Source organism: Chlorella variabilis (genome assembly GCF_000147415.1).
Source record: "Chlorella variabilis unplaced genomic scaffold CHLNCscaffold_4, whole genome shotgun sequence".
Lineage (NCBI taxonomy): Eukaryota > Viridiplantae > Chlorophyta > Trebouxiophyceae > Chlorellales > Chlorellaceae > Chlorella > Chlorella variabilis.
In genome coordinates this window covers 290,184-311,541 of record NW_005435084.1, presented here as the reverse complement: position 1 = coordinate 311,541, position 21,358 = coordinate 290,184, and the positions used below count along the sequence as shown (strand labels likewise).

General features: G+C 69.0%; 3 protein-coding genes across 3 annotated transcripts in view; 1 reads left to right on the top strand and 2 right to left on the bottom strand.

The window, feature by feature from the left end:
• Positions 1–11,387: 11,387 nt before the first annotated feature.
• Positions 11,388–15,561, bottom strand: CHLNCDRAFT_141933 (hypothetical protein; the record flags this gene model as incomplete). The annotated part of the gene is made up of 11 exons (XM_005849937.1): positions 11,388–11,497; positions 11,765–11,964; positions 12,206–12,338; positions 12,509–12,625; positions 12,868–13,238; positions 13,406–13,480; positions 13,697–13,837; positions 14,702–14,886; positions 15,054–15,115; positions 15,250–15,315; positions 15,504–15,561. The coding sequence occupies 11 exons, from the start codon at positions 15,559–15,561 to the stop codon at positions 11,388–11,390; spliced, it is 1,518 nt and encodes a 505-aa protein (XP_005849999.1).
• A 684-nt stretch (positions 15,562–16,245) lies between these two features.
• CHLNCDRAFT_15707 (hypothetical protein) lies at positions 16,246–16,902 on the bottom strand (the record flags this gene model as incomplete). Its single annotated transcript, XM_005849936.1, has 2 exons — positions 16,246–16,345; positions 16,772–16,902. Coding segments are annotated over 2 exons (231 nt in total), but the record flags the coding sequence as incomplete, so codon positions are not given.
• A 676-nt stretch (positions 16,903–17,578) lies between these two features.
• The window catches only part of CHLNCDRAFT_141931 (hypothetical protein), a gene marked incomplete at both ends in the record, with an annotated part of 9,640 nt that continues 5,860 nt past the window's right edge, over positions 17,579–21,358 (top strand). The window contains 10 exons of the mRNA XM_005850190.1: positions 17,579–17,692; positions 17,781–17,844; positions 18,048–18,422; positions 18,842–19,200; positions 19,381–19,555; positions 19,763–19,848; positions 20,118–20,256; positions 20,498–20,604; positions 20,880–20,923; positions 21,160–21,217. Coding sequence (XP_005850252.1) covers positions 17,579–17,692; positions 17,781–17,844; positions 18,048–18,422; positions 18,842–19,200; positions 19,381–19,555; positions 19,763–19,848; positions 20,118–20,256; positions 20,498–20,604; positions 20,880–20,923; positions 21,160–21,217 — 1,521 coding nt within the window. The remainder of the gene's footprint in view (positions 17,693–17,780; positions 17,845–18,047; positions 18,423–18,841; positions 19,201–19,380; positions 19,556–19,762; positions 19,849–20,117; positions 20,257–20,497; positions 20,605–20,879; positions 20,924–21,159; positions 21,218–21,358) is intronic.

Below are 21,358 nucleotides of genomic sequence, written 5' to 3'. Positions count from 1 at the left end.
GCCTGCCTGCTACTCAGGTGGCGGACCCCGGCTGCGTCACGCCCCGCACCCTGTACGGCGTGTGCTGCTACGTGCGGGAGCTGGTGCACCGCCCGCCCTCTATGGCCAAACAGGCAAGGGGGCGGCAGGGCGTGGGGGGGGGCGGCTGCCTTGGTGCTGCCGCGCAGCCGCCGCGCGGCGGGCCCTTGGGAGCAGCCGGCTTGCAGCGGGTTGGAGGGGCGGGGTTCGGGTGGCGGCACCGGTGGATGGCCGGGCTGCCGCCCTCTAGTGCTGCGCCTGGCAGCCGTGCCTCTGTATGCGCCGCTGCCTCCCTTCCACCCTCCTCTGGCCGCCGCGCGGGCACATGCGCTGCCTCCCCGGGCCTGACGCCATCCTCGCCGTCCCTCTCCCGCCTCCCGCAATCGCCGCAGGCCTTCCCCGGCTGCAACGCGCCGCTCAGCCGGTACCTCGTGGTGGCGCCCCGCTGCTACTGCCTGCTCACCCACTACCCCTTCTTCGCCCTGCATTTCAGGGTGGGACCCGCCGCTCCCTGCCAGCCTGCCGCCGCTGCCGGCCGCCGCCGCCGCCGCCTGCCTGGCGCTGCTGTTCGCGCATCCGCTGCCCGCTGGCGCTGGCGACCTCGGCCCTGCTCTGCCTCGCAGCCCGCTACGCCCTCACCGCCAGTCCTGTGCCCGCCTCCGTCCAATCGAGACCCTCTCCTTTCTTCCCGCGCAGGTGCTGCAAACCATTCTGGGGCTGGAACGTTTGGAGCGCATGACCACCTTTGCCGACGAGCTGGCGGTGCTGGAGCGCGGCGGCAGCTTCCAGGCGTCGCCGCCGGGCTCCTCCTCCCTGCTCACCAGCTCCGCGGGGGGCCCGCCCTCCTCCGCCTCCTCCCCCAGCATCGGCGCGGTGGTGAGCGGGGCTGGGGCCGCGCGGGCGGCGGGCGGCGGGAGCCGACGATCGGAAACCGGCATGGCTTTGTGCTTGGTGTGCTGTGCCGTGAGGTAAACTAGTAGTCTACTGCATGTGTTGCCCACCTCAGCACCCCTCCTCCTCCCCCGCTGCAGGACCAGGGCGCCGGCAGCCGGCCGGGCCCCGAGCCCGCGCCAGCAGCAGCAGCAGGCGCAGCAGCTGCGGGGGAGGAGGAGGATGGCGGCGCTTCGGAGAGCAGCAGCCGGCGGTGGACGGAGGGCAGCAGCTACACGGGTGGGGATGAGCTGGCGCAGCAGGCGCAGCAGGCGCAGCAGGCGCAGCAGGGGCCAGCGCCTGACGTGGAGAGCCTGCTGGCTCAGCTGGGCCTTGCAGGCGAGCAGCAGCAGCAGCAGCAGCGGCAGCAGCAGCAGCGACCCGGCCGCCTGTCGCAGGTCTCGCCCCACTGCCCTCCAGGCGCCGCGGCTGGCGCAGCCGCAGGTCCCGCGGTGGAGGCAGCGGAGGGCGGCCTGGGGGCAGCTGCGACACCTCCGGACCAGGTTTTGCCTGCTGGCATTACAGCGGGGGTGGATGGTGTGAGACCCACCCCTTTCTTCACGCCAGCGGGCCTCAGCAGCGCCGTGAGCAGCCCCGCCAGCCGCCGAAGCGTCCCGCAGCAGGCGGAGCAGGCGAGCGCAGCCGGAGATGGCACCCGCGGCGGCATCTGCCGCACGCTAGAGAGCAGCCTGGATGAGGTGGGCAGCGGCGGCAGCAGCAGCAGAGCAGCCAGCCGCCCGGCAAGCAGCGCTGCCCAGGCAGGTTCCAGCGACGATGCGGCTGCCTTGCCTGATGCCGGCGCAAGCGGCGCAGAGGCTGCAGGCAACGAGGCGGGCCCGGCGGCTTCCCAGCTGCTGGGCTCGGCGGTGGGCAGCCCCGGCAGCAGCCGGCCGGGCAGCCGGCAGCGGGACCGTCTGCCCGACGGCGATGATGCCAGCAGCGAGGCCGACAGCTTCCTTACCGCCTGCAGCAGTACCGCCCTGCTGACGGTCCAGCAGGCTGACGGGCCAGGCGCCACGCCCACCCAGCACCTGCGCAGCGCCAGCGGTACCTCCCTGGGCAGCTTCAGCGCAGCTGGCGGCTCCCCGCTGCCGGCCGCGGCAGCCAAGGCGGCGCAGCAGCAGCAGCAGCAGCAGGCGGACGCAGATGCGGCAGGGGAGGAGGCAGAGCAGCCGCTGGTGGCCTTGGATGAGGCTGACTCGTTGCCTGGCTGCAGCCAGCTGCCGCGGCAGGAGGCAGAGGCGCAGCAGCCTTTGCTGGACCTAGATGATGATGCTCCCGCTGCTCCTGCTGCACCCGCTGCACCCACGCACAGCCAGGCGGCGGAAGACGTGCAGCAGCCGCCGCTGCTGGACTTGGCAGAGGCAGCGGGCGGCAGCCAGCAGCAGCAGCGGGAACAGGAGCAGGCCCAGCCGCCGCTGCTGGACTTTGAAGTGGCAGCGGGTAGCGGCCAACAGCAGCAGCGGGAACAGGTGCAGCAGCAGGCTCAGCCCCCACTGCTGGACTTGGCAGAGGCAATGGATGGCAGCGCTCAGCAGCAGCAGCAGCAGCAGCAGCAGCAGCCGCAGCCGCTCATAGACATCTCTGAGCCGGCAGCGCAAGGCGGGCAGCCGGAGCGGCAGCAGGCGGCGTCAGGGCAGGAGCAGCGGGCGGGGCGGGAGCAGCAGCAGGCGGCGTCAGGGCAGGAGCAGCGGGCGGGGCGGGAGCAGCCGGCGGCGGCCCCCAGCGCTGGCATGGGTGTGCAGATTGTGACCCGCAGCTTCAGCAGTTCCAGCCTGAACGCCTCTCGAGCAGGTGAGGGCGGTGCCGGGGACAGCTTTGCGGATGATTCTGTCTATCTTCGTGCGTTTGGCCACGCTCCACCTTGATTTGCCCGCCTGTTGGATGAGTGCGTCCGAACTTCCCCTGCTGCGCGCAGCTGCAGACACGCCGCCGCGGTCGGACCATCTGTCGGGCGCCGCCGCCGGCACCCGCAGCGGCCGCCACCCGCCGCACCAGCCGCCGCTGCCGCCTCGGGCGCCTGCATCGGCGGACACCGAGGCCGCTGGTGGCACTGCTGGCACCGGCTCCGCGGATGGACAGCGGCAGCAGGAGGGCCCACACTCGCAGCAGCAAGGGCCAGCCGACCAGCAGCAGCAGCAGCAGCAGCAGCAGCCGGCGGGGCAGCAGCGGCAGGACCACGCGCCCCACCCTCAGCAGGGGCAGGGGCAGGGGGTTGCGGGCATGCAGGAGGTGGTGCGTGTGACTGCCACCAACCTGGATATGACCCGCCCGCTGCGCTCAGCAGACCTGCTGGCCGTCTACCATGCCAGCGTGGTGCCCCGCCCAGGCCAGGTGTTTGAGTTCCAGCCGGACCCCGGCCTACAGACGATCGCCTTTGAGCGGGTGGGCGGGGTGGGCGTTGGGTGGCGGTGGCCTGGAGGTGGCTGTCGCTGGGTGGGGGAGCAGAGTGGTGGGTGGGAGGGTCGGCGTTGGTGGGTGTGGGCTGGCGACGTGCTTCCACCGCTGCCCTGCCCTGCCCTGCCCCTCGCTTCCCTGCTCTGCAGCCAGACCTTCTGGAGGCTGTGGCTGACCTGGGTGAGGGCGCCTGCCTGCCTGCCTCCCTCCCTGCCTGCTCGCCGGCCTGCATGCCGGCAAGAGCATTTTCATTTCATGGCAACCGCATGCTGCTGCCCCCCCTGCCCCGCAGGCCTCCGGCCCGACGCCGCCAGCCTGCCCGACATAGACGCCGCCCAGGTGGGGTGGCCACTGGTGTTCTGTACGGTGGCCTCTGGCTCATCGGATCAGTTTATCCGTGCTCTTCAGGCTGTCATCATCGTTGCTCAGCGCGCCTCCCACAAGCCGACTCCCCCCCTCGGCTGCCTGCCTTCCTGCCTGCCTGCTTCCCGCAGAACCTGGGCGGCTGGGCGGTGGCAGCCCTGTGCCGGTCCATGGGCCTGGACAACATTGTCACCTTCCTCACAGCTGCCCTGCTGGAGCGACAGGTGGAAAGCGCGGCCGCCAGCTGGCACAGCATGCATGGCGAGGGCTGCAAGCATGCCTCGGCAGCCTCAAGCCCAGCGTGTGTCCCAGATCACAGTACACTCTCTCTCAGATACACACACACCTGCACCTGCCCCGCTGCCCCGTGCAGATGGTTGTCTTCTGCCCCAACGCGGGCCTGCTGAGCGGCATCGTGCTGTCGCTCATCCCGCTGCTGCTGCCCTTCCACTGGCAGTGCCTGCTGCTGCCGGTGCTGCCCGCGGCTGAGGGGCGGCTGGAACTCATGGAGGCGAGTGCTGGGCTGGGGCTGAGGCTGGGGCTGGCGCCGGGATGCGTTGGGACCCTAGCTGAGCTAAGGCTGGAGCTTGTGCTGACGGAGGGACACGTGGCCGCCTATGAATCCGGGGCACGCTTTGGCCACCCAGCACACACACCACCATCCATCACTCGACCAGCTTTCAGCAGCCGCCGCCGCCCGCTGCCTGCCCGCAGGCCCCTGTGCCCTTTGTGCTGGGGGTCATGTACAAGACGCCCGAAGTGCGCAGCAAGTGCGGCGGGCTGGTCAGGTGCGTGAGGCGGCGGGGAGGGGGCGTTGGGAGTGCTGCAGCAGCCTGCCTGCCTGCCCCCCGCAGGCTGCTGCATGCGCACTACACCTGCCCTGGCGCCGCTTCCTTCACAACGGTGCTCATTGTTTCTTTCTTCCCACCTGCCACTTTCCACCTGCGTGCCTTCCCCCAGGGTGAATGTCTACAAGGACAAGGTGAAGAACGCGGGGAGCCTGCCGCCGCTGCCGCAGCAGCAGGCGCTGCACGAGGCTCTGGCCGGGACGTACGCAGAGCTGCGGTGAGGCGGCGCCGCGCCTGCCTGCCTGCCTGTCTGTCTGGCGCTGCTGCTGCGTGGGCTCTGCTGTGCGCTGCTCCAGCTCCTGCTGCTGTCCCTATGGCGTCGCCTTCTGCCGAAGCGACACTCTGGATGCCCGCCCGCTCTTTTTGTGTGTTGCCAGCCTGCCAAGCGTCTGTTTGCTGAGCACCCTGTGTCGCCACGCCCGCCTGCCCGCAGCAAGATCGGGCTGACCCGCGCCGCCACCACCCGCCCCGTGCACCTCATCTCGGGTGAGGCGCTCGGATTGGGAGCAGTGTGCCTAAAGGCCTCCCTCGCATGCCTGCCCGTTGGCCTCCCTGCCCTTGCCGTGCCATTGATCATCATACCAGTGGGCCTGGCCTCTCGGTCATTCCGTGCCAATGATGTCTGCCCACCCGCCACGCGCCGCTGCCTCCCTGCCATGCCCCACCGCCAGCCCACCCCGCTGCCCCATGCCCACAAAGCAAGCTGCCTGCCTTGTCCCTCTGCCCGCAGACGCGCAGCAGGTGCTGGCCGAGTGCTTCCTGTCCACGCTGCAGAAGTACCTCAAAGGCCTGATGGCTGACCTGCGCGCCTACACCATCACAGACGTGTCGCCCAGCCTGGAGCGCACCAGGCGCGCAGGGGCGGCGGCGGCGGTGGCGGTGTGTGGTGGTGTGTGTGGTGGTGGTGTGTGTGTGTGTGGTGGTGTGTGTGTGCTGGTGTGTGTGCGTGGTGGAGGTGCTGGACTTGGTGGTGTGGCAGCGTATGTGTGTGTGTTCTGGTGTGGGGGTGGGGTGGTGGGTGTGCGCACCATGGCGCGCCCGTGGCGGCATGGCTGTGCCAGGCAGACCGCCCGGTGCCGTGGCGCGAACAGTCGCCTGCTGCTAGCTCCCGCTGCTCCGCTCCCGACTCTGGTCCCCCGCTCCTGCCTCCACCACCGCCGCCACCCCTGCCCCTGCAGCGTGCTGCTCAAGGACAGCTTCGTGGACAGCTTCCCCTCGCGGGACCGCCCCTTCATGCGCCAGTTCTGCGAGACGCAGATGTTTGCTGTCTACACAGATGGCGTGCTGTGAGGGAGGCGAGGTGTGCGCTGGCATGCTGCGAGTCGAGGCGTGCCCCACAGGCACAGGGCGGCTCTCGGATCTGCTCCACCTTGCATGCATGGTGCGGCACCGGCGACGCGAGGCGGCGGTTGCGGCAGCCATCCAGGTCCCCACCCTGCTCACCTGTGCTGCAAACACTCGGCACCGCGGGTGCCTCTCTTGACTTTCGTCGCCCTTCTTCTTTACAAAATTGAAACCTCAACATGTTGGGCAGTCACAGAGCCTCTCGAAATGGAGGGTGCGTCACACATCACACACACGCTGGTGCACTGCTGTTGTTGTGTTGGCGGGATGGGCGGGGCGGTGGCAGAGCGGTGCCTGCTTGCAGGAGTGGATACATCTGCTCTCCCGCTATAGTAACATGTCTCATATAGACATGCCGCAGCTTTGACCCAAGCAGGCTTTGACAGGCCGCAAGCCTTCGACCCGCAGCAGGGGCCCAGCAGGGTGATGCAAACACACAGACCGCCTCCCTTTCGCTTCAGGTTTGAAACGCGAGGCCCCGCCATCCCTGCAGTAACCCTCTAGCAGCAGCAATGGCAGTGCGAGGGCGGCGTTCAATTGTGCCACCCGTGAAGACCGCCCCTCACAAGCCGGCAGCCAAGCCGCCGCCCCTGGGAGATGCCAGCAACCGCGGGAAGACGGCGGTGGCGCCGGCGCCGGCCAAGAAGGGGCCCCGCGCCGCCGCCACCGCCTCCGCACAGGGACCGACAGCCGGAGCGGCGGCCGAGGCACGCGCTGCCGCCGGCGGCCCAGCGCCTTGGTTTCTGTCGAGCCTGGGCCTCCCACCTTGATGATGTACATCCCTGATGGGTGTGCCAGCTGCGCGTGTGTGTGCAGGCTGCCATCTTGGACCTTCTGCCCGGACTGGAGGAGGATGCCGAGAGCGTGCTGCTGGCGTGCGCCAGCAGCGGCGAGCTGCCGCTGGCTGGCGACGGCGACCCGCAGACCTTCTTCGGCAACGTGTTTGCACGGGGAGGGGAGGCAGGGGGGACCCTCAGGTGAGGCTCAGGGGCCACGGCTCCCTCGCGCGGCGCCCTTTGACCGCCGGTCAAACGCCGCGCCTCCTCGCCGCCGCCCCCCGCTTCACCTGCCCTTGTGTCGCCCCTGCAACCCCGCCTGCCCGCCGCTGCAGGGTCACTAGCGTCACACGCAGCGAGCATGCGACGCGAATCAGTACCGTGCGACTCGTGACGCAGCCGGGAGAGATTGAGGGCAAGCGGCTGAGCCGTCTGGCGCCGGAGCAGCGGCCCACGCGCAAGGCACGCACCGTGCCCATTGTTCGCGACGGCAGGCCACGCCCTGCTGCGGAGGCCAGCAGCAGCAGCGGCAGCAGCAGCAGCTACAGCTGCAGCATCCCTGCCGCCAGCGCCGCGGCGTGCAGCAGCGGGCCGGCAGAGGGGGTGTGGGGGACAGGGGAGGAGGAGGAGGAGGAGGAGGAGGAGGAGGCCTGCTCCACAGCATGCTCCAGCTTCTCCGCAGCTGCTGCACAGCGCGCGCCCAGCGACGATGGCAGTGCACCCACAGCCGCTGCCGTGGCGTTGAGTGGCTCAGGCGAGGAGGCGGGGTGCATCCTGCTTCCGCCACCGCTGCCTGTGCAGCCGGGCGCTGTGCCGGCGAGCTTCGGCTAGCAGGAGGAGGCGGCGTTGGGCTTGCGGTGCCCACGGCCAGAGCAGGAATGCCAGGCCCCTGCAGCGGCAGCATGCGGCTTCGGCGACACTGGGGAGGCGGGTGCATCGCCGCAGGCCGGCGCGGCGCCTGCCGCCTGGCTGCAGCAGCAGCAGGCCTGCTGCCTGCCCACGGTGTGTGCCGCCCCCTTCATGCACATCCAGCGCCAGTCGGCGGCAGCCCTGTGGCGCAGCATGTGGCTGCACGGCCTGCAGTTCCACAACGCAGCCAGAAGCGGGCAGCCCATCCGGCCGGGCAGCACGCTGCACTTCATACCGCTGGACCCAAATGATGACCTGTTGTCGGTGGGTGGCGGCTGCGGCTTGGGCGGGGTCCTGTCCCGCTTCCAGGCGCCAGCTGCCGACGGCGTGCCGCGCCTCTCTGCTGCGCTGGCCGCTGCCGGCTGCCCCTAGCCCTGCCGTGCTGTTGTGTGCCCCGTCGTCCGCTGCCCCGCCGCCTCCCGCAACCTCCCGCACCCTCTCACACCCTCCCGCCTCTCCTGTGCCTCTCCTGTGCCTGCGCGTGTGCCCACCCATCATCGAGCAGGTGCTCATGTTCCGAAGCGCGGTGATGCCCGAGCATGTCATCTCGGGGGCCGCCCGCTTCCAAGACATCCTGCTGGGCAGCCCCGATCTGGCTGGGGAGGCGGTGGCGGCCGGTGTGCTCAGCTACGGCGTGTGGGGCGTGGCCGCGCTCGACGGCAGCTACCGGGTGGGCCGCTGCGGGGAGCTGCCAGCTGCGGGCTGCGGTCCGATCGCAGGATGCGGGGCGTGCAGCAAGGCTCGCCGCTGTTCATGTCCCGTATGGCGCAGGGCCCGGCGCTGCCTGCCACCACAGGCATCCAGGCGCAGCTGGGCCGGCTCTTGATCTCTTAGTACTCAAACCCTTGCCTTCGCCTCCTCGCTGCCCCTCCCGCCGCCCTGCTGCAGCTGCTGGCCGAGGGCGAGCAGATTGCGCTGCCCATCAGCTTCCGCCGCGCGCCGCCGCACACAGTGGCGCTCTTCCTCGCCTGCGTGTGAGTGGGGAGGCGGGGTGGGGCTGCCCTGCCCTGCCGCACTCTCAATACGCTGCTTGGCAGCCATGCCTGTTGTGCTGCTGCTGCTGCTGCTTGTGACGCTGCTGGCTGTGCCGCGGCTGATGCTGATGCACCTGAGCTGCTGCTGACATGAACCTCTCCGGCTGGGCGGGTGCAGGTGGCACGAGGCCAACCGTGCCGAGGCGGCGGAGCACCTGTCCTACTCCTTTGCCGCCACTGGGGAGCGGTTGGCGGGTGCGCGGCGCCTCCTTTGGCTGCACCACTGCTCTTGCTGCTATCCTGCATGCCTTGGCGTGCTGTGGCATGCCGTGCCGCTGCTGTGCACGCCCTGGTTGCCTGCCCCGCCCTCTCGCCGCCGACACCCCGTGCTGCCCGACCCGTTTGCCGCCGCAGACGAGCGTTGCCTCAAGTATGCGCCGGAGGAGCTCCTGGAGTGGGTGCGCCTGGCGCTGGGCTGCGAGCAGGCGGCGCACGAGTCTGTGGCGGCCCTGGCCCACATCGCACAGTTTGGGGCTGAGTGAGCGCCAGCGGCGGCGGGCCAGAGGCTGCCCCGCATCGGCGGGGGCTTTGGGGAGGGGAGTGGGCAGCCTGGGCCCGCCGCCGAGGGGGTGATGCAAACCGCACCCTGCTCCAATGAATGCGACTGGCAGCTATCTGGGGACTTGCCATTTTCACTGGGATTTTTACAGTCCAGGACAGCTGTTTTTTCACCAATGCCTTAATCACTGTATTCCTTGTTCTTGCTCGCGCTGGCAAGCGCTGTACTGCTATCAGGCGAGCCGCTCACATGCCCGCGAGCGGTCCTGTTCTGCTCTTTGCTTCTGCCGCCCTTTCCAAGGGCCTGAATGGTTACCATGCGCCACCGGCAGTGACTTGCACATGGCGTGACCTGTGTGCTGCTACTTATTTGGGTAATTGAGGGATCCTCCAGGCATTTCAGCAAGGGGACGTGGCTCAGGCACGTGCATGGCCCCACCGCCGCTGCGGGCACCACCACCCGGCGCAGCCCGCAGCACCTCCTGAGCCTCAGCACAGTGCAGTGGATTACAGGAAGGAAAAAGCAGCTTGCTTCAGTCGTGGTAATATCGGAATATAAAAGGGAAACCTGTTTGGTCAAATCAGTACAAAGCCCCTTGGTTCAGGGGCAGCCCAGCTGTCGGCAGCTGGCCGCCAGTCAGCTCAGGCCCAGTTGACGTGCGTCTTGGTCCAGCCGTCAGATGTGCAGGGCGCATAGGTGGTGGCTGCGGGTGCGGCCCTGAAGCAGGCGGGGGCGCTGAGGCTGGCCCGCAGGCGGCGGGCGCTGGCCCGCATGCCAGCCGATGCCCGGCGCAGCAGTGCCCGAGGCGAAGATGTGCGGCGCTGCAGGGCGGCAGGCGCCGGCTCCTGCTGCTGGGGCTCAGCGGAAGAGGAGCAGTCGGCAGGTGAGGAGGTCAGGGCGGGAGGCTGCACCAGCCAGCGCGCCTGCAGGAGGGGGGGCAGGGAATTGAGGCGCAGTCAGCTGTGGTGCTAAGGAAGATACAGCCTCTCTTTGCAGCGCACAGCTGTGCTTGCCCCTCACCTCGTCAGCAGACAGCTCCAAGTCGACAGTGAACCACAGCTCGGTGGCGGCGATGGCGGCAGTGGCAGCATCAACAGGTTCAGCGCAGTCGAGGGCGGCAGTGAGGTTGGCAGCGGGAGGCGGGCAGAGGTGGTAGTCCATGCACTCCTGCTATAGCTGACCGGCTCAGCGCCAATCCAAGCCAATTCCTTCGGGAACGCCTAATAGAATCGCCAAGGCTTCGGCACAGGCCTCCCCGGGACCCATTCACTACTAGTGGGGGGTACTGCACTTGGCGCGTCGGGCAGATCAAATAATGGTCTAAAGCTAGACGTTAAAACCGGGAAGTGAAGCTTGTGGAGGCTCTTCCCCACCTTTACCTTTACCTTTACCTTTTACCTGCTGGTGCTCGGGGGCGGTGCACACGCTGGCAACGCGGTGGACGGCGGCGTCTGCAGTTGCGATGGTCCAACCCTCGCCGGCGGCAGGGGCGGCGGCGGCGGCGGCCAGCTTGCCATGCTTGCTGCGCAGGGTGAGCGACTCGGGGTCTGGGCGCGAGAAGAGGCTCGTAGTATTGGAAACTGCAGAAGAGTAGAGGAGATGTAGGTGGTGGCGCCATGCACATATGACATGCCACACGTTTTGCGCAGAGGGCCTCCTTGCGCGCACTGCGGACTTCACAGGCAACTCGTAACGGCGTACCGGCGCCATTGGGCTTGCTGGGGACAGCGAGAAGGGACTTGAGGAGCTGCATGGTGGTGGTGCTGCTGCTGCTGGGGGCGGAGGCAAGGAGGCGAAGGGAGGGCCTGGCGGTGCGATAAAGCCGCAAGGAGGGACGGAATGAGAGCCCCTATCCAGGCGTTGGGGCAATGAGGCGGAGCTCGCCGCGTTTGGCACAGCAGGCTCAGCGCAGCGCATGCTGTGGTCTCATGATGCGCCTTCCCCTCTCCTTCTCCAAACCTCCAGGGAGTTATCTACCTACGAAAAGATCTGCGTGCGACCTCGGGTGGCGGTGAGAGCGTTGCGGCAAGGATGGCACCGACAGGGAATGCCACTGGAGAGCTGCCTCCCGCCGACGCATGCGGCACATATAGCGACTCGCTTCGCTCGATAGAGTTACAAGCTCGCAAAACGTCCAATAGTTCTTAAAAGAAAGCACGAAAAGTACAGCTGCGGCAGGAGGCAGCGCAATCATTGCCCCGGCCGAGCAACCCCGAATCGCGTCTCTCTGCGCGCATCCAGCTGGCGCCAGCTGGCGCCGCCTTGGGCTCTAAACCGGCGGCACCGCAAACTTGAGGCCCGAGAAACGGCCGCCGGCGCCGGCCGCGTCGTGGGCCCCGCCACCCGCAGCGGTCCAGCCACCACCCGCGGGCTCATCCTCTGTGGGTGGTGGGAGCGGGGCCGGGCATGGGGGGGCAAGGCCGGGGCCGCAGGCAGGCGGGCGTGTCAGCCAGGGCGCAGCCGCGGGGCGGTCATGCATCGTCGATGCCTGGAAGCACGAGGCGGCGGCGGCGGCGGTGCCAGCTCAGCTGCTGCGGGGGCAGCGCCATGTGCAGCGCCCATGCAGCAACAGCTGCTCTGGCGGCTCGTGCATCGCAACGGGAGGCGGCTGTGCCCGGCAGGGCAGGCGCCAGGCGCCAGGCCTACCTTCCATGGCCGCCTCCTGCATCACGGCCTGCAGGGCCATGTCGGAGGCCTGCCCCGCGGGCGGCTGCGGCGGGTGCGCCGCGGGCGCCTCGTCCGCCGCCGCCGCCGCGCGCTCCGACTCCTGAATGTCTGCGGCCAGCTGCTCCCAGGCAGCGTCGTCCTCGGCCTGGCCATACTCGCCGCCGTTGGTGAGCTCCGCGCTGCGGCAGGGCAGGCCAGCGGGGGAGGCCGGTCGGCGCAACGCTCGATGCTCGGAGATGGCGGATTGGCGGCATGGGGGAAGCAGGGTTGCAGCGAAACACGGAGAACAGCAGCAGCGGCTGCCGCCGCAGGCCGGCCGCTGCCCTGGCGGGCAGGGCCGCGGAGCAGCACACAGCACTGGGGCGGGCGAAGCACACGAAGCAAAAGGAACGCGAGCGGGGGGCCGGGGCGGCGCCTCACCCCAGGCGCTCGGCCTCTGCCGAGATGTCGCGGCGCAGCGCCGCCAGACCCTCCTCCTGCCGCTTGGCCTCGGCCTCCGCCGCCGCCACCGCCGCGCGGCTGCTCGCCAGCTTGTCTGCGCCCTCCAGCAGGGCTGCACCCACGGGACAGGTGCAGGCGGGCAGGAGGGTTAGCGGGTTGGCAGGCGTGGCGGGAAGCGGAGCTGTGGCGACAGCTGGCCAGGCAGGGCAGGTGGGAAACAGGTGGCAAGACGCCCAGGCGCGGGAGGGCTGAAGCAGAGCCGAGCAGCGGCAGGCCGCTCACCCGCCACCCAGTGCTTGTACTGCTGCAGCTGCTGCTGCTGCCCGGCCAGCTGGTGGCGCGCGTCGCCCAGGTCGCGCTCCCTCCCCGCCAGCTGGCTCTCCTTCTTCGCCAGCCGCTCTGTTGGAGAAATAAAGGGGCAGCGGCGGCAGCGAGCGAGCCGAGGGGCAGGGGAAGGCGGGTCGGGGGTGCAGCGGCGGAGCAGAGGCAGACTCGAGAAGGCGAGGGAGCGCATGGGAGGCATGCGGCAGCTGCAGAGGACGGGCCAGCCAGCCAGCCAGCCAGGGCCAGCGGCGGCGCCAGCGGCGGCACCAACAGACAGCAGGCAGCAGGCAGCAGGCAGCGCCAACAGAAGGCCTCACCCTCCAGGCTGCGCACGCGGCTGCCCAGCTCCTGCTCCTGCTTGCGCAGGCGCAGCAGCTCCTTCTTCACCGCCTCGGCAGAGGGAGGCGGCTTGGCGCCGGGCATGGTGGCCCGCGCCGCAGGCGGCACGCCCAGCCCCGGCGGAGTCTTCTCCGATCCAGGCGCAGAGGGCGGGTGGGTGGGGGCCGAGGCCGGCACAGAGCTGGCCGGCTCGGCCGACGGCGGCGGCGCCGCGGCGGGGTCGGTGCGCGGCGGCGAGCGCTCGTCAGCCGCGGCGCCGCGGCTGGGCGACACGCTGCGGCTCCTGCTGCGGCTCCTGCTGTGGCTCGGGCTGCGGCTGCGACTGCGCCCGCTGGTGCGGCTGCGAGACCTGCGGGCGGCAGCCAGCCTCGCGGCGGCGGCGGTCAGAAGCTGGCAAGCCGCGGCCCGCCACCAGCAGCCAGAACAAGCTGCCGGTGCTCCCCCTGCGCGAGCGTGGGCAGCCCAGCAAGCAGCAGCCGAGGCCTGGAGATGTGGGGAGGCGCCTGCCAGGCCCACCTGGAGGGCGAGCCGTGGCGGCGGCGCTTGTCGGCGGGGACGTCGTCGTCGTACCGCTCCTCCCTGTCGTGCTTCCTGCAGCAGGATGAGTTAGTTGTTCAATCTTTTTTCATTTTCATGTATAAAGCCCAGGGTTCTGGTCCTGAAGGTGCAGCTGGAGGTCAGGGGGAAGGTGGCAGGCAGCCCAGGGGAACACGCGCGGCAAGGCACACGGCGGCATGGGGGGCAGCGGCAGCTCAGCGGCTGCCAAGCGCAGCATGCTCCGCTGCCGCCGCGCTGCACTCCACACACCTGCTGGGGCTCCTGCTCCGCGAGCGGCTGCGTGGAGAGTAGCGCCCCGGGGAATAGCGGTCGTAAGTCACGCGCCGGTCAAAGCCGCGCCCTCGCGGCTCGAAGCCACCGCCCCCGCGGCCGCCGTAAAAGCCGCCGCCCCTGCACGCCACAGAGGCCGCCGCGGGACGCGTGCCGCCGACGATGTCAGGCAAGAAGGTGTGGGGGCGGCGGCGCCTTGTAGCAATAGAAGTCGTTCAATAGAATGGGAGGAAAGCCGGCGCCTTAGAAAGCTGGGGCAGTAAAATTGAGTGGAGCAATAATTTGGTAATGCAGTAAAGATGGCAGGCTGAAAGTATCGTCGCTGTTGCCAATGGAAGCAGAACCGTTGCTCTTTCTTTGCCAATGTAGCCATATAGCATAGCAGCAGCGCAAGCAGTCCCCCAGGCCTCAAGACGCATCAGGTATGTGCTGCCGGCAAGCACAGCTGCCAATGCAAGCAAAATTCATCCAGGCGCCTGTTGTCAATGCAGGGGATCCCCCAAAATAGTATCCCAGACCGCGGAACACCAATGGTATCCCAGGAATGGTGTCGTGCCACACAATTGAATTCAATAGTGGAGTTAGCCTGCTTAGCCTGGTGGCTGAGTCCCGTGCGCAGGACGCAGCGGCTGGGGCAGGAATGGCGCAGGGCCCTGTCTGAACCAAATTCTAGAAGTGTATGAATAGATATGGACGCAGGAGGTGCGTCGCACCCAACAGCAACTAGCAACACACCTGCAAGGAGGGTGGGCAGTCAGTGCAAGCGGCACGCCCGCCGCCGCCACTGCTGCGCCGCAGGCACCATACCGCAGGCCACGCACGCGCCGCTGGCCTCCTTACCAGCTGCCTGCTGTGTGCCGCAGCGCAGCGCAGCGCACCCTGGCCCTCCACACCCCTGGCACCCAGTGCCCGACAACGCAACATGCCCCAAACCTCCCCATCCCTCACGCCCAGCCAGCAGCGGCAGCTGGGTGGCGCAGTCACCTGCCGCGCCCGCGGCCGGCAAAGGGTGGAAAAGTGGCGGGGCCGTGGGCTATGTTGACCTTGATGGCGGCTCCGTCCAGGTCGCGGCCGCCGGCGTCGTTGAGCGCGTCGCGCGCGTCGCGGTCGTCCTCAAACGACACAAACCCAAAGCCCTTGGACCGCCCTGTCTCCTTGTCGTAGATGAGCTGCTCTCGGGAGGAAAGAAAGAAAAAAGAATGGAGGGAGGGAGGGAAGCGGCCGCAGGTGAGCAGCGGTGTGGCGCGGCAGCTATGGAGGAACACGGCGGGCGCCGCGCGGGGGAGGATGCATGTGGGTGCTGGCAACACGTGCCTGCCCTGGCCCACGCCCTCACCTTGACGGTCACCACCGTGCCATATGCCTCAAACCACTTCCGCACTGTCCTCTCGTCGGTGTCTGCGGCGAATTGTGGCCAGGGGCAGCGGAGAAGCTCAAGGGGTGCTCACCACGCGAGGCACAGCGGTGGATAGGCCTGGCAGCTGGCGCCGGTGTGCTGCTGACTGGTCAAGCGGGCAACAGCGACTGCTCACCGTAGCGCAGCTGTCCCACGTAGATGGTCTTATTGGTTTCATGCCCGGGCCGGGGGATATAGCCACCTGAAGGCAGTGCAGGCAGGGTGCGGTGAGCCAGCGGGTTGCAAGAGCGGGCGGGGCCGACGCCGCGGCACGCAGCGCCCCGTTCCCTCGCCCCAGCGACAATTGCGACGCAGCCAGCACACAAGAGCAGCGCTGCGGGCGCCCTAGGAGACGGGAATGCGAAGAGAGCAGAGGCCACCCCAACTCACGAGGCGAGTAGGTCTCCCCCTCCTCCCGCTTTGCCACTGTGACGTATCTATCTGCCATCGTCGCGGGCGGTGGGGACCAAGGCTCCGCGCGCGCAGGGATCGGAGCAGGAGAGTTTGCAAACAATGTCCAGCCCGAAGAAGTGCTTCGCAAGAATTGCAAGGGACGAACGGTGACAATTGCGCAACGCGATCGGCGTGCGGGCCGATCAGCATCACCGGCTTTCCTCCATCCCGCGCTGCCATGCGCACCGCAAAGGACCCTAGCAGCTGCCCCTCCACATCCCGCACCCCGCTCCTGCCGCCGCTCCTGCACCCTCATCGCCACCTCTCCACCTCCCTTAATTGCATCACGGCTGTCAGAAGAGGCTTACAAACTCTGTCTGTGGTGCCGCTGCGGCGGAGCTATGTCTCGTTCGCAGCCATCGCCGGTGTCAGCAAGCAAATCGGGGCGGCAGCAGCTGCTGCTGCTGATGCAGAGTAGCGGGAACGAAGATAGTGCTAGGGAAGGCGAAATAACAAGAGCAAGCCCGGCGCGAGGCAGCATGCCGGCAATCGAGGCGCCTCACTGCTCGGACCGCACGTACGCAATCTTGCCGTGCACGTAGCGGGCCACCAGCGGCGTTTTCTTGCTGGCCGCCAACTTGTCGGCGTTCTTCATGGCACGCGGCTTCTTGGCCATGGGCGGGTTGTGCTCGTTGGCGGCCAGCCACTCCTTGCGCGCGGGGCGCGCGTCCTCAAACGGCAGCTTCCACAGGTCGATGCCCGCCTCATCCGCCATCGTCTGCAGCCCCTTCTTCTCAATGCTCTTGATGGCCTTGGTGGAGATGCGCAGCTTCACCCACCTGCGGGGCAGGACAGCGAGGGCACACAGGGGCAGGGGCGGGGCAGGGTGAGGCCTGGGCAGAGGCGCAAGAGGAACGCATCCTGGCGGTGGGGGCAACCAGTGTGCACAGCACAGCCCTGTGGCTCCAAAATGAGTGCCGTGCTGTTTGGGCTCTGCAGCGCTGCCTGGCTGGCCGGCACGGCTGGCCTGCCGCCCCGCAGTCGCAGCCGGGGCTGGCCCAACTGCCAGCCCCGGTGCGCCGCAGCCTCGACGGGCAGCGCCAAGGCCGTCGTCGCTCCCGCTCTGCTGCTCAGCCTGCCGCTGGAATGCACCGGGCTGGCCCCAGATCCATGTGCTGCCCCGCCAGCCTGCCCCACCACCGGCAGCGGCAGCGTGGCCCGCAGCATAAGCCAGTAGCACCGTTGGTTCGGCAGGAGCGGCGCACCTCTGCCCCTCTGGCCAGTACACCTTCTTGTACTGCAGGTTGACCTGCTGCAGCTTCTTGTTGCGCTTGTGCGAGAAGGTCACCACGTAGCCGTTGTTGGCGCGCTTGCCGGTGAGGTCGCACACGCGGCTGGCTGCAGGGAGAGGAGCACGGGGCGACGGCGGCGGCGGGCAGGTGAGGTGTCGGCGGCAGTGAGGTGCAAAGCACGGCAGCATGCGGCAGGCCGATGCCCCCAAGCCCAGCCCAGAAAGGAGAGGGGCCTGGCTGCGGGCGCTGCAGCAGTAGAGCGCCTGTAGCCCCCGCCCACATGGCGCCGGCCCACAGGTCCCGCCAGCCACGCATTGCGCGTCGCTGGCCGCGTGGTGGCCAATGTACCCGACTGCGGCCCCTGCCAGGCGGCCAGGCAGCCCTGCAAGCGGCTGTGCCTCACCCTCCACGACTAGCTGCTGGCGGGCTGCGGGCTGCTGCGCGATGCTGAGCCGCTGGAAGGCTGCCGTCACGCCGCGGAAGCTGCTCTTGGAGCTGCTGAAGGCGCCCACCGTGGGCTTGAGCTGCAGGCCCTGCATGGTGCTGTGCTTGCTCGCGGCCCGGCCACAACACGCTGCAGCACCGCCTGAGCAAAGAATTGGCTGGCACAATGCCAGTCGTGAATGCATGTGGGCGCCATCCAGGGGGCCTGCCAGCTCGGCCGACCCGGGTGCACATGCCAGGCCACTGTCGCTCCCTGGCCCCGCGCATCATCCCGACATTGTTAGTGCATCACCCCTGCTCGAACTCCAGGCGCTGGGCCCGTGAGGCAGCCGCGCGATGGCGGCAATATGCACACCTCCTGGCCACCCGGGCGCCAACGTCGCCTTGATCGCTGCCCAATTCGGGCACCAGCTGAAGCTCACTGTGCAGCCTCCCGATGCTGACCTCAAGGTGCGAGACGCCCCAACCCGCATGCGGCCTGCCTGCCACTGCCGCTCCAGGTCGCTCACACCCTGTTTTGGACCCTCATTGCCCGCAGGAGCCCGTGCTGACCACCGCAGACGGAGAACAAATCCAGCAGAGCGATGCAATTGCCCGCTACGGTGCGCCGCCAGCGACTGGCGGCAAGTCTGGGACTCGATGCCAGTGCTGCCCACTGCCTCCCCCCTGGCTCACTGGGCATGCCAACAGACAAGAGGAACTCAGCGGCAACATACTGCATGCATGCACGCATGCATGCGAGACCCATGCACAGCGTCTCTCAGCCGCTCGCCGCACCCCGCTCCTGTCCTTGTGCTGCCTGCAGTGGCCTCTGCCGGCGGCGCTGCCGACCTCTACCCCGCCGCCGCCGCCGCCGCGATCGACGCATGGCTGGCGACGGCGCTCGGCATCGAGCGGGCCGCAGCGGCGTGGTGCCAGCCGGGCAGCGCCGCCGCCACCGCCGAGCAGCGCGCCGCCGCTAGGGCGCAGCTGGAGGCGGTGCTTGTGCAGCTGGAGACGGCTCTGGCTGGCAGCAGCCGCCTGGCAGGCGCCGCCACCACGCTGGCCGACGTGGCAGTGCTCAGCAGCCTGCTGCCGCTGTACCAGGATGTGCTTGGCCTGGACGCGCAGCAGCAGTTTGGCAGCGTCACGCGCTGGCTGCAGGCCTGCGCAGCAGAGCCCCAGTTTGCCGCCGTGCTGGGTGGGTGCCATGCCTGCTCGGCTGCTGCACACACAAGCTGCGCGCGCGCCGCCGCTGCGCTGCAGCTGGCCTTCTTCCCAGTCTCGGCTGCTGCCGCGGCTGAGCTACTGCCACTGCTGCTCGCGTCTGCTGCGATTGCTGGTCACTGCCACCTCCCACGCACCGTCGCTTTACTCCCGCTGCCGCTTGCCCAATGCCTGCCACAAGCGGGGCGGACACAGCTCGGTGCCACAGCACACTCTCGCCTTCTTTGAAGCCCCGCGCCTGGAACTGTCGGCGCTGGGTTATACGCGGAGGCCACATCGTTCACTTTCTACCTTGCCCGGGGCTGCACCGCTGCCTCCCGCTGCCGCACTCGCTCGCTGCCCAGCATGCCCCACCCATGCTGCGCCTTCTCTGCCTGCCCCCGTGCCGCACAGGCGCCGTGAGCCTGTGCCAGCAGCCGACGGGCTGGGCGGAGGCGGCGGCGGCGGCGGCCGGCGTGGCCGAGGGCGGCAAGAAGAAGAAGAAGAAGAAAAAGGGCGGCGGCGGCGGCGGCGGCGGCGAGGATGGCGCCAGCGAGTCGGCTCCCAGCACACAGGCCTCTGCCGCCAACCTGGAGGAGATGGATCCGGAGAGGGCCGCCCGCAAGGCCGCCAAGCTTGCCGAGAAGGAGGCGAAGAAGGCCAAGGCGGCGGCCAAGGAGGCCGCCAAGGCCGCCGCCGCCTCCGACGCCGGCGCCCCCAAGGACGACGGCGGCAAGAAGGCGGGCAAGAAGGCGGAGGCTGAGGCCAAGAAGGTGGGAGGCGGGGGAAGGGGCTTGCGCGCCGGGAGGAAGGGCAGCGCCCGCAGGATGCGTGGAAGGGTGCCTGCCTGCCTGCCTGCGTGCCTGCCGGACGCCGGCAGGGGGGCAGCACATGCGGTTGCCGGCGCTGGTGAGCCCCCCTCAGCATTCCAGCATGGGCTGCGTGTGCCGCAGGCGGCCGAGGCGGCGGAGGCGCAGGCGTGGCTGGAGGCCGCACGTGCCACGCCTGCCGGGGAGAAGAAGGTGCTGCCTGCAGAGATGCCTAAAGGGTATGTGCCCAAGGCTGTAGAGACTGCGTGGTACGAGTGGTGGCAGCAGCGCGGCTTCTTCAAACCAGACCTAAACTCGGGTGCGCTGCCGCCTCCCTTGCCGGCCTTCCAGCTGGCGCCAGCCTGGCGCCAGCCTGGCAGGGCGCCAGGTGGCACGCTGCACGATGCGGCCAGGCCGCAGCCCCGCGCAGTGGTCATGCCGTGCGCCTCGGGGCAGGGCAGGGGTGCAGCAAGCCGAGCGCCGTGCGCTTGCCGCGGTGCTGACTGGCGGCCGCCTGCTGCCGCAGACAAGCCTCCTTTCGTGATTGTCATCCCGCCGCCCAACGTGACGGGCTCGCTGCACATCGGCCACGCCCTCACAAACGCCATTGAGGTGGGGCCGCGCTGCGCTGCGCTGTGCTGTGCCTGGGGGCCTGGGCAGGGCAGGGAGCAGGGAGCAGCAAGTGTCTGGCAGGCCGCAGGACTGGCAGGGTTGGGGGCAGGGAGGCCTCGGCGTGAGACGGCCCGAGCTGCAGTGGTGTCTCTGCCCTGCCTCCATCCAAACACAGCCACCACCACAACCACCACAACCACCACCACAACCACAACCACAACCACCACCACAACCCCCCCCACACACACACCTGCGTACACGCGCTGCAGGACACGGTGGTGCGCTGGCGGCGCATGAGTGGCTACAACACGCTGTGGGTGCCCGGTACCGACCACGCCGGCATCGCCACGCAGACGGTGGTGGAGAAGAAGATTGCGAGGGAGCAGGGCAAGACGCGGCACGACATCGGTGGGTGGCACGCGGCCCTGTTGGTCTGTCGGCTGTGCTAGGCGCCAGCAGCCCTGCTGGCCTGTCGCCCCGCCTCGCGCCCTTCCCCAGCCCTGGCAGCTTTCGCGGCTGCCTGACACCCCCGCTGCCCGCCTCGCGCCTGCCGGACGCCACCTCTTGCCCCGGCAACGGCCTCGCCCTCCCGCTTGCTCACCCGCGCCAGCTAACCTTGCCGCGCATCCATCCCGCCTGTGCCCTGCAGGCCGCGAGGGGTTCCTGGCAGAGGTGTGGGAGTGGGTGGGTGAGTATGGCGACCGCATCTGCAGCCAGCTGCGCCGCATGGGCTCCTCTGTGGACTGGGACCGTAAGGTGGGCCTGCGGTGGGGCGGCAGGCAGGGGAGGGGCCGGTGTCGCGGCACGGCACAGCATGCACAGCATTGCACAGCACAGCATAGCGCAGCACAGCATGTACAGCGTGGGGAGCGTGCCAGCCACCTGCCTGCTAGTCGGCTGGCCGCGGCTGGCTGCAAGCGTGGTTAGGTTCCGGCAGGAGGCTGCCACGGGCTCGACCCACGCCCTGCCCGATCTTCTGCGCTTGCCTGCTTCCCTGCCTCCCCGCCTCCCTGGCCTGCCTCGCCCTGCAGACCTTCACAATGGATGAGAACCTGAGCGCCGCCGTGAAGGAGGCGTTTGTGCGGCTGCACGGCGAGGGGCTCATCTACAGGCAAGCAGGCGGCGATATGCCGGCGCTCTGATTCGCCTGCCGCTCTCCGTGCCTGCCTGAATTCGTGAATCCCTGTGAGCCATGAGTTCTCAAGGCCCGCGCCTTCTGGGACGGCCAGCGGAAGAGGCCTCTGAGAGTGACCAGCCGCCTCCCTGCCCCCTCGACTGCGCTCTCTCTGCGTCCATCGTGCCCGCCTGCAGGGACAACCGCCTGGTCAACTGGTGCTGCAAGCTGCGCACCGCTGTCTCTGACATAGAGGTGGGCCCCTGTCCTCCCTCCCTCCCTCCTGCCAGCCCTGGGGGCCCAGCCAGCCACCCTGCCTGCCTGCCCGCGCATCGCTCGCCCGCCAGCCGCCGGCCGCCCTCCCTTCCTGCCTGCCGCCTTCCTGCTCCGCGCTGC